This window comes from Rhopalosiphum maidis, chromosome 1, assembly GCF_003676215.2.
Source record: "Rhopalosiphum maidis isolate BTI-1 chromosome 1, ASM367621v3, whole genome shotgun sequence".
Taxonomy (NCBI): Eukaryota; Metazoa; Arthropoda; class Insecta; order Hemiptera; family Aphididae; genus Rhopalosiphum; species Rhopalosiphum maidis.
This window is the reverse complement of record NC_040877.1, coordinates 1,848,756-1,860,993: the sequence shown is the minus strand read 5'-3', so window position 1 is coordinate 1,860,993 and position 12,238 is coordinate 1,848,756. Positions and strand designations below refer to the sequence as shown.

The 12,238-nt window shown below is 32.0% G+C and overlaps 2 protein-coding genes across 2 annotated transcripts; both read right to left on the bottom strand.

Moving 5' to 3' along the window:
• Nucleotides 1-682: 682 nt before the first annotated feature.
• On the bottom strand, nt 683-1,107 carry LOC113553719. The gene has a single exon (XM_026957244.1). It carries the CDS (start codon nt 1,105-1,107, stop codon nt 778-780), a length of 330 nt encoding a protein of 109 aa, XP_026813045.1. The 3' UTR covers nt 683-777.
• Nucleotides 1,108-1,390: 283 nt separating this feature from the next.
• Nucleotides 1,391-3,235, bottom strand: LOC113553643 (zinc finger MYM-type protein 1-like). The gene has a single exon (XM_026957126.1). It carries the CDS (start codon nt 3,233-3,235, stop codon nt 1,391-1,393), a length of 1,845 nt encoding a protein of 614 aa, XP_026812927.1.
• Nucleotides 3,236-12,238: the final 9,003 nt, after the last annotated feature.

Here is a 12,238-nt window from a genome sequence, read left to right as displayed (position 1 = left end):
AGATCATTACGACTTCAAAAAACGTGAAAACCCATGCAAAAATTACTACTCTAGATCGCTTTGACAAATGCATCGTTTTATCACATTTTTAATTTATGTAATAATTACATAGCTCTAGTTCTTGTACGGGCTAAGTCCATAACACATAGTTATATTTTACTATACGGGGTTTTTATAATAATATGTGTAAATCCATTTGTAATCTTTACGTGGTTCAAATCCTCGTTATCTTCACTGTTAGTAAAGTTTATGACACACGAAAAATTGCTACACGTGCATTGTAAGTACGTACTTAAATTAATATTTTTCAGCGGCACTAAATAAAATATTACTTTAATAATTATTATTTTATTTTACCGTTCGTTTCTCAACAAAATCCTTCATTGCAGTGCAATATTTTTGTAAAATGTTGTTTGTGCACTGCTACACACAAACATCCATGTACATAATAGTATAATGGGATTAAGTGCCTATACACAGGGTCGGCGCTAAGTATTTTGCCGCCCTGTGCAGTTAATAAAATGCCGCCCCTTTCAATACTTTTTGTCATATAATTAGTACATAGTATTATTTATTTTATACAAAATTAATTATAAACTGGACTAAATTGTAGGAGAATAGGAGTTTAAACGGTGAAATAAATAATCAATTTATTTATTTACATTTTACATTGTTACACTTAATATTTTTTTCACAAAAGTTTTTTATTTACATTTATAAAAATAAATGGTAGTTCATATTTACAATTAATAATTCATACAACAATAAATCATAATTTTATAAATGTTTTCTTGCTTTTAACTTAGCAAAATCGTCGACTAACTTTTTCTCTGTTAATTCTTGACCAACTTCGTGTTCAATTGAGATCATGGCTAGACCACAAAGTCGTTCGTTTTTCATTGTTGAGCGTAAGTATGTTTTGATAAGTTTCAATTTCGAAAAACTTCTTTCACCAGTTGCCACTGATACTGGTAATGTTATCAAAATTCGTAAGGCAATGGATAGGTTTGGTGCAAAGTCACCTGCATTTATCACAAATGTTAAGAGTTCATAAGGTGTTAAGTTATCATCAACCATAGCTGATACTGGCTTTAATTCATGGGCCATTTCAATTCCATTGATATCTGTTGAATCACCATCGGTAAGAAGAATTTGTAAGTCTTTGCAATGTTTTAATAGTTCTTCATGTGTAAGATTTTTTATTTTTTTTATATTGTAAAGAAACGAAAAATTGTTATTATGTTCTTTTAGTTGTTCAAATCTATTATTCACGCTATTTATAGCTACATCAAGTGTAAAGTAATAAAAATGTATTTTGAATTGCTGTTTTGGGTCAATAACTGGTTCATCGTTGTGTTCATAATCAAAGTGTTTACGAGTACGTCGTGGTTTAACTACCCCGTGAGTTCTCAAAAACAGACTCTACTCCCATTTCCGTCGCAAGTGCTGTTGAATCTATAATCATTTTCTCAAAAGATTCTTCAGATCTCAGTTCATTTAAATGTTTCAATAAAGTTTCTAAAATGCCCAAAGCTAAAGATATGTCAAAATTTGGTTTTTGCATTAATTTATTAACTGGATTTATATGATTAAGTATGTCGTACCAAATGACAACAGAACAAATAAATTTAAATGTTTTAATAAGATTACATAAACATTCAGCTTCATGTTTTACCATCGGATCTAAATTTATATTTTCTGATATTTCAAACAAAGCATCATAAATTTCACCTATGTAATTTCGAAACGGTTTAAGTGCGTCTATTCGACTTTCCCACCGGGTTTGACTTAATGGTTTGAGTGTTAGTTCTTTAACATGTTTTAAAAGAATTTGCCAACGAATAGTTGAGGCAGAAAAAAAGTTGAATACTTTTTGAATTATATCAAAAAACGCTACAGCTTCTTTTGAAGATTTTGCGGCATCATTTACAACAAGATTTAAGGAATGCGCACTACAAGGAACAAAAAATGCACGTGGATTAATATTTCGAATGTGCCGTTGGACTCCGGAGTGCACACCTTTCATATTGGCTCCATTGTCATATCCTTGTCCTCGCATATTACTCAAAGGTATATTCAGCTCACGTAATATATTTAAAAGTACATCGCATAGATTTTCTCCAGTACTATTTTCAACTGAAATAAAACCAAGAAAATGTTCACGTATGGTAACTTTTGAATCTTCAATTGACACAAAACGAATAATAATAGTCATGAGCTCCGAGTGACTTATATCAGGAGTACAATCTAGTATAATACTATAATACTTCGCTTCGCTAACCATAGTAACTATGCGAGACTTAATAGACTGAGCTAATAAATTAATCATCTCATTTTGAATATCTTTTCCTAAATAATGGCTTATATTTTTTTTACTATTAATTATTCTTCTTACATGTTCAGCCATCACAGAATCATACTTAGCCATAAGTTCAATTAATTTTAAAAAATTTCCATTATTATGTTTGAATAACTGATCAGATGATCCACGAAAAGCTAAATTTTGATGACCGAGAAATTGTACTACCGACATGATACGTTGTAAAACTTCATTCCAATGCCTACACTCAGATTCTAAAATACGTTGGTTTACGTCATCAATTGTTTTTGTTTTTTTTAACCTCAATGACAATTCTAACCATGTACTATATGCGGTCAAATGATTTTTTGATGTTTCATGTCCTTTTAACATTTGTGTACAATGCCTCCAGTCATTATACCCTTCTAAAGCCAACTTAGAGTTTGAATTATCAAATAGTTTACAGCAAAAACAAAATATTACGTCATTGGAAATAGAGTATACAAGCCATGTTCTTGTGACATTTTCTCCATTACTCATACTTCGTTTGTAATGAAATTGTGTGAATTTTCGTCCTTGATCATCTGAAGGAAATACAAAATTTGCATTTAACGGAGCAGGAGGGCCTTTTTCAACCAACAATGTTTTAAAGTCGTTATTAATAATTAAAGGCCATTCCGCAGGGTCTGTACTGATAACATTTTCTGTTGAACTTTTGGCTACTGTAGTTTCAGAAGGTACAGTGGCATCTATAACTGAGAAAGAGTCAACAACTTCACTAGGTTGTACAACTACAGCATTTGAAATATTTAATGAAGAGGAAGAACCCGTTAAAAATTTTTTGATAGAATTAGACTGTTTTTTAATTACAGCTTCTTTTTCACGTTTTCTTTTCCTATATTCTGCACCTGAAAGTCGCTGTCTACCATCCGACATATTGGCGCTTTCTTAACTTTTTACTACATAAATAAAAAATATAATTTGTTAAAAATAAGCATGTCACTAAAACATGGATAAATGATCTTTGAGTCTGTATTTAATATTTTTGCCGAGAAACATGAAAATTGACACTTGTCATTTTCTAACAAAAATCATCTCAAATTTCTTTAAAAAAAAAATGTGATAGTTTTAAAAAAAGGGTAACTTACTAAAATTTTTTTAAATATATGTTGACGTATGTATACGGTTGAATTACATAAAATGAGAACACAATGTATGAAAATAATACAGTTTTTCAAAACCCCAAACAAACAATACAATTATTATTATTGACTATCCTAATTCCTAGAGTCAACCCAAATAATAAAATAATAATATAGCTAATAGGTTTTTAATTTTGAAAATTAAAAATTCACTTCCTAAATATATTAGGAATATATAAATACATTCAAAATTTAAAATCAGATATCGGGATGTATTCTTTTTTCTTAATTTTTCATTGTATTTACATAAATTACCTACTTAATATTAATAATATTACAATTATTTAAAATAAAAAAATTACTCACCAAATTATTAATATTAAAATATGACGTGTTGAATGTTGAATGTTGATCGACTAAATAATATGCACAATGCACAGCACTCTATAATCGTTGACACTACGACTCGTTAACAAATGACATTATACTAGGTACGTATAGTTCGATAGTTGTCAATCGTCATAAGTAAACTAGTTTGTATCGCTGACAATAAATTACGAGTATTGATTATTGTATATACGATTTTGGGGATCTTTATCATGATTTGATTCGGTTCATGTTTACTAATTGGAAACCATAAAGATATTAGATAATCGCGAAACACGCCGAGCGACAATGCTAGCGGCTTGCCCGCACATTATATTATACCTAATTATCTACTAATAGCTCTTACTTAGGTACTACATACAATGACACAGTTCCAGTCAAAATAATATAATGAGCATTATTTTTATTTTAGATTTACAGTGAGTAGTGGTGAAAAATACATATTTTTATTTATAAACAATGCCGCCCCTAAAATTCTAAAAAAATTGCCGCCCTGTGCGATCGCACAGGTCGCACGTGCCTTCCGCCGGCCCTGCCTATACAGTAGATGTTAATAAAGTCATAATGGCAGTTGTATTAACTTATTAACTTGAAACTTTCATCATTTAATAAACATATGAAATCTCGTATAATATATTGTTATTTAAAAAATAAATACATTTTTGATATTATTATTTTTTATTGATGATTGATATACGAATTATAATGTAATTAAACTAAAATTTAAACAAATATGCGCGATACTTATTATTTTTCGAGAGGATATTGTTTAGGAGCACTTCCAATCATTACATAATATATTAGGTTTGTTTCCTGCAGTATTTGTATTCATAACAAAACTGAGTGGTATTGGAAGTTAGTAAAATTATTATGATTTTTTTTTTTAATATTAAACTATATAGAGACGGAAATCGTGAAATCATAATAAGTTCATCATAATAATACAATTGACTGATACAATAGTTCATTTTATACACAATAATATGATAATAAACAACAATGTAGAGTTGACGACGTGACGAAAAACAATATATTGCCAGACCTTAAGAAAAAAAAAATAGAACGTGTTTATAATATCAATAAATATTACAGTATATTCATGTATTCATTTTCAGAGCCATTTTCGAACTTCTCGGTCTTTACTAAGATTTGAGTAATCACGATAAAAAAAATAAAATAGACATACTGATAATTATAATAAAATAGTTAAACTATTTTTAATCAAATAACATAGTGAAAAATAATAGTTTAACTTTACTTAACAATATTACTATCAAAATATTTTAAACTACAAATGTAAATTTATGAGGAATACAAATATATGGAAATTATTTGATTTTTCATAATTGTACGAAATCAAATTTAAGTATATAATACTATGCATTACTGCATTAGGTACTATTGTGAACTGTTTGTATAATTATTTAAGCTTTCTGAAACGTAAAGGCAAAACCCATATACCCTTCCATCATCTTTGTCTGTGCTTTCAATGCGTAAGAACCGTCTTGACACTATTCTATGTAAATGTCTCCTTAGAAATCAAATTCTCAGGTAATTTATTACTATTAATTATTTTGAATCGAAGATAAATCACAGAACGTAGCCAATTTCATGAAGTAAAATTAATTACAATACGCTGAAGTGCAATTTATGATTAGGTTAATATATTTATATATTATATAAAATAATAATAATGATAATTTATTTTTTTTAATTGCATGTATTGCACACGTGCATGTTCTAACGTAAATTTGAACAATAATAATACATTTTTCGGTGAAACTAAATTATTTTTTTCAATTTCGATTCATTTATAGTTGTTGACAAAAACTATGGGCAAAGTATTAATTATTAAAACGAGTGTTTGAAAACCACTTGAATCGCTTGTTTTAGTCGCAAAGCGCTTATCGATAATAATAAACGTCTGGTCACTAAATAACGTTTGTCGCCAAATCCGGTGCGTTTCTACCTACAAGGACGCCGCTGACGCTAAGTATTTTGAAAAATACTTGCTATAGTTTGACACATTTTTTTCCGCCGCAACAATCACTAAAATCAGTAGAAAGTCGTATAGTGTGGTAACTACTAGTCACGGCGCATTGTGTCGGCACGTCGGACTTTGCGAACAATGTGCAGAGCCGTAAATCGCGGCCGGCTAAAGCGGGTAAACTTCATCGTTTTCCTCGAGACGTCGGTGCGACCGCCGTGCGACCGGAAACTTTTTCCGGTGCTACGGACCACGGTGGGGACGAAAAAACCAGTAAAGTGCTGCCCGCTGCCCTTTATACGGGACAACGGTTATAACTATTATATTTCAAATTACGTCATTATTGTATAGTATAAAATATAATATATATTATTATGATAGGACGCGACCGGGCCGATAAAAATAGTTTTCTAATACGACCATTGGGCGGCACTCGAAAGGGTTAGAGGGTGGATACCGGATTTAAAATTTGTTGTCGGCGAACAATAATATAAGTCCCGCCTGCGGCGCAGCACACAGATAAGATATAGTTTTATGTGATAACTTTAAAACGAATTTGGTCGAACGAGACCGATTATAATGTGTATGTAATAATATATCAGAAACGCTCGGGGATCCCATTATCACTTTTGTCCAAAAGAATGAGGCCGTACGTGGTGGTGGACCAATATGCGGATGCTCCGGGTTCCGAAAAAATAATAATAATAAGCGTTTGCTACGAAAACAAGAGGATATTGAATCACGTGATATCGACCAGACAATGATTGGACGTGTAAGCTATTGGTAAACTATTTGTGTCATGCCGTTATAATAATATTATATTAATATATTGAGACATGTAATTTTTTTAAATATTTTAGAATTCGTTATAATATAGCATTCCATCGTTTATATGTGCATATTTTATATTATATAGATATAGAAATACAAACAATATATTTATATGTTAGTGTACAACACATAAACAATGCGTTGTTCCTGTTATTTTATTTTCGTTGATTCGGCTGTGCAGTGTCCCAGGATAAGACTTGCATATATGCATTGATTTTGCTTAAATTTTTTTATATCACATTTTATTATAATATTTATATAATTAATTTATTAATATGTATGCCCTTTTAATGAGGAGTTATACGCCGCACGCCCACACCTATGACTACAGAGATATGCAATATAATGATATCCAAAAAGATTTTGTGTTAGACAAATTGAAGTCTAATAATTCGATTCGTGTTAACTTCGGCCAATCTGTACATTTACGATCAAGTATAAGGTCTTCTAAAATAGTTAACACTGTAAATCGGAACTTCGTATGCAATTTAACCACGCAACATCAGTGCAAGTGTATCATCAAAATCTCATCAGGCTATAGTTTTATGTTGTAATCTAGTAATAATATAGTTAATATATAACTATAAAACATCAAAAGTAAGCTTAAACACGTAATCAAACTTAAGAAAAAATTCAAGATATAAATAGGATTTATTATTTTGTCAAAAAATAAAGTTTTATAATAAAAGAGTAATCCTTTTAAGGTCGAATATAATAATAGACAATACGGCATAAATACAAAATATATAGGTAACTCTTTTTAATAATGATTTTGTACTTAGATAACAAAATTCATCAGTCCAAGCTCTATATATTGTTAGAACGACTAATAATAATATTACTTATGGTTTATTATTTACTCGAAACCAAGGGATCTATTTATTTAATTAAAACACTATAAATGTGTTTAAAAAAAAAATCCCGTCTAAATTACTTATAAATTCTACCAGCAGAGTTTTCTTGTAGAAAATAAAAAAACTAATTGGTTTTTGAAGAGAAAAATATATTTGAAAATTATGCGTATATTATAAAGTACTCAGATTTTTAAGTGAAAAAAATTAATTAAATTTCCTAGTTGACGAAAATGTTAATATTGACAACGTAATATAGGACTTGAAAAAAATACCTAACTGAAACCATATTGCGACTACGGGTCGTTTGCTTGACGGATTTAGGTTAAATGATTTTTTAATATCCTGAGGAGAACGGCGCACTATCGCGTCTATTTGCGCGCATTACGCTGTGAGTGACTATAGCTCGGCAGTATATATATACTTATACAGAACGACCGGTTTCCGATATTGGTTTAGAGCGGAAATACATTCTGACTAATAGCGTGCGAGAGTGTTCGAGTCGTCATTCGTCGCCGTTGCCGTCGTCGTCGCCGTCGTCGAAATAGCATCCAGAGTTGCATTAATCAAACATGACATCTGGCATATGTAAGTGTATATTGCGCGTTCGGTGTGTGTGTATACGTGGAAGGGATGGGATATACATTGTGTATTTAAGCTACCTAACGTAAATTACACACACAATCACACGGTTACTCGTACATGCACACGATATAATGTGCGTGTTCGTATGTATGTGTAAGTGTGTACGGAGAGAGGAGAATCAGTCGGAATTTACATTGAACAAGTGAACTAATAACGCATTCCTGATCCTGACGCCATAACGCGTGTCGGACAAATGGCCAAGTGGTGTTCTGTGTCAGTTATTCGCATTATCATATAAATGAAATGGATACACATCACGTATATTATATATGTATGTATGTATAATATAAATATATACGAGTGTCGCACGCACGCCGAACCGTTGGCGTGGGCGGCGGCGGCGGCGGCGAGGTCGAGGGTTTATACCGGACCGTGTGTGCGCGTGTAAACACGGACACGTCGACGGGGACCAAAAACTGTCCCATATTTATTTGAATACCACACAAGTGGCGCAGCGGCCGTTGCTGACGGCTAACCGAGATTTTGGTCGGTTTTTTCGTATAACATATTATAATATGTATATCGTTATGTATATTATCATGTTTTTTTTGGCCTGCGAACCGCGTGCGTGTAGTTATGCATAATTGTACGCGTTATTATATTTCCAAGACCGTATCCGACCTCGATTCCGGTCTCTATTAGGATTTATGCTCAGACGGATGATTGTCGTAGGTAAACCGTGTAAACCGTTCACATCCAACGACGATATCGAAGCGGAGTACTATATTCTAGTGGTTTTTCCGAAATCCCATCCCCGTCGACTTATCCGACACCGCGCACGCACGTACTACTGCGCGCTTCTGAATATACTGTGGTTTTCTAAATCCGATCGGTGTTATATGTGTTTTTCCTGTGCGAGAATGCGGCTCACCGCGGTTCGTTTTACGCGTCGCTCCATAATAACATTATGAACGGAGAAATTGCAGTATTAAACTATATATTTCATGTTTCACTAATAATATTTCAAAATAGCTGAGTTCGATATTTCTTTTTGCGCGTATTTTTTTCATATAAGGTTAAACCGTTTTTGTTTTCTTCTGTTGGTTTTGTTATTTTTTTTTTTCACTGTTTGATTTCATTAAGTAGCTTACAGTACTCGAGAACTATCGATTTAATTCTGATCCCTAATGATATACTATTCAACAGCTTTATCTCTATAAATTGTAAACCATTCTTCATACGAAACGTATTGTACATAATATTTAAATATTTAAAATAATTACATTATTACATACGTTTCCACCACCTGTGAGTATAAGTATTAAAACACAAAAAGTTAAGTCGGTGTGTTTTTCGCTGTAATAGTAAAATAATAATACAACTACCCATTATTTCTTGACAGCCTGTATAATATATAAAATGATAAAAAGATAATTATACATAAACTTATTTCAAATAAAATATTGATTTAATTGAATATATTTTATATTTCATTCTTTTTGTAATATATAATTTTTTTTTTTTTTGGACATAATAAGATTTACGTGGAAATCCGGTCGATTTTCTTAGAAAAACTTAATATAAAGGATAGCTATAAGATTAAATAATATTAATAATAAATTCGTTAACATTGTACCATCATACCAGCTATATAATATAGTTAATAATTTTCGAAGTAACTTCGATTTATAATTGCATTTTACGAAAATGAAATAATCGGATTACACGAAGAAAGTTTAGGCGTTTCGGAGAAATTTTCTACGGGTTTCCCTGAAACAGCTGACGGGACAAGTACGGCAAACCCGAACTCCATACCAGTGCTTTATTATTTTACCTACACCGCGTGTAGCATCTCATAATACCCGGGTCGGGATATCCGTAAGTACCTAATGTTTTAAAAAAATAAAAAAAAATACAATTCGGCCCAAAACATTATTCAGCAACAAAATCACGTAAACAGACGAGAAAAAAATGTACGCGCATAAAAATAGTCGGTTCCTGCTATAATGACGGACAAACTGCATCCGTAGCGCGGCACACGAAAATGTATGGCCACCGCCATAAAAGTATTTACCGTGACTTTGCTAGTCATTTCGCATGTCTGTTAGGAATGTCCCTGGTGGTGAATTTATCTCTCGCCTTGAATATAACAACAGCGCGTAAGTCGCCGTCGCCGTCGTCGTCGTAGTCATCGCCGTAGTCGTCGTCGTCGTCGTCGCTTGTGTGAGAGCGACGGCCCGGAGAGAGATATGAAGACAGAGACTGCAGACGTACACATATACAGGCAGACGGACAGACAGAGATGGACGTCGAAAGGTACATGCGAAATGGTCGGATGAATGAAGCGGAGGGACGAATGAGTTAGAGATATAGATAGAGGAACACGCTCGGAGAAATTGTGTAAGGCTCTGCAGAATGCGATTGCCAACCATCAGTCAGCCGGCAGTGGCGGCAGCAGTCGGTGATGGAATGGGGTGAACGACAGAGTATATACACTCGGCTACTGTTGTTTTTCTTCTTTTTTATTTTTATTTTTCATCTTTCTTCAACTTTCTTTTTATTTTCGATTTTTATTTCTCCTATTTTTACTTTTTATTTTTTTTTTGTTATCAAAAATTACGTATTCAAAACGTGCTCGTTTGTTTATTATTACGGGATTTTGCGGCACGTGGTGTACGTGATTGAATTTTTTATCGGAAATTAAAAATAATATAATATATAAAATAAAGCGATATAAGCTCTCGTAATTATTTGCTAGTTTATTTTTGCCGCGATATTGATAAATATCAACGTTCCAAATTAAAAAAAAAAAAAAAAAAACCCCATCCGAACGTATACAGCCGAGTATAGGTGGGTACACGTTTATATATTTTTATACCGTTCGCGAATGCTCTACGAAATTACATTTCCCCCGCGTACCACGACGTCTGATTTCGACCCTAGTAAACGTATAGGTACACATTTATTAAAAGTGCTAATAAAGAATCGGCCCGTTGTATGTAGGTATACGAGAACTCTTGAACAAACCAACTTAATTTTTGACCTTGTTTCTTCGTTTGCTCTCCAAGATGGATAACTCGATTTGCGAATGGTTTAAGGGTTTACGGTAACGCACGGCCTTTCCTTTTCTTTCGCATCGGGTAAACATATATTATCATTTCAAACGTAAATGTGCTCCAGTTACAACGCGTGTGTTTATACACTTATATTACGTACATATACCACAGATATACACGTGGTATTACGGAAATAACACGTAATCGTTAGTGGATTTTTATATTATTATGTCGACGTTAGCCGCGTATATTCTGTACCGGATAATATACTCTTTGGCTTACACTACTCAGAGGCCCTAAATAATGTAACTAGAACAGAAGTACCTAAACGGTGCCTACCTTTCTATCTGTACGGTATATTTGTATTGTACCTACGGTTGATTACAACGTTCAATAGTTTGCCATTTTGTATCGATACAAAAGCAAAAGACCCGGGCGTACGAGTATAATACATAATTTTACGATGTATACGTTTCATTGTTATCTCGACTCTGTTTCCTGTGGCTTCGACGTAATGAATCGAAATGAAGTATAATTCAACCACAGCGAGCTATACTTAAAAAATACTATTTATATTTTATATTATTCTGCATTATTATAACAGACTATATAACATAATATTATAATATCGTGTAACAGTATCGCTTTAAATTCGTTGACATAATATATTTCTTAACATTAAAACATTATTAAAAATATACTAAATTTTATATGTAAGCATATCAAAACATATATTCTGAGTAATTCTATAAGTATTAGTTGATAAAATGGTTTGAACTATTCGCAGAGATACAGAAATGCGTATTGAACAAATTACTAAGAAAAAAAAGTACATTTGATTTCAAAATTTAACTCTTTTATTATTAATACAAACATCATACCTATTATTTAATTAATTAATTAAATAATAATAATAATAGACGTTATCCCAACTTAGGGTTACTCTAATTGCAGGGACTAAGCTATTTATTTATTTTTCACTATTAATCGATTTAAATTTAAATGTTATAATAAAAAATACTTGCTTATTACATTCTTACTCACGTATTTAATTATTCTTCAAATCAATACTCCAATCAAAATACAAAGATATCATAACC

Excerpts from the sequence above, each read along its gene's own strand:
- LOC113553719 (XM_026957244.1), bottom strand. The coding sequence starts at position 1,107 with ATGGCCCATGAATTAAAGCCAGTATCAGCTATGGTTGATGATAACTTA.
- LOC113553643 (XM_026957126.1), bottom strand. The coding sequence starts at position 3,235 with ATGTCGGATGGTAGACAGCGACTTTCAGGTGCAGAATATAGGAAAAGA.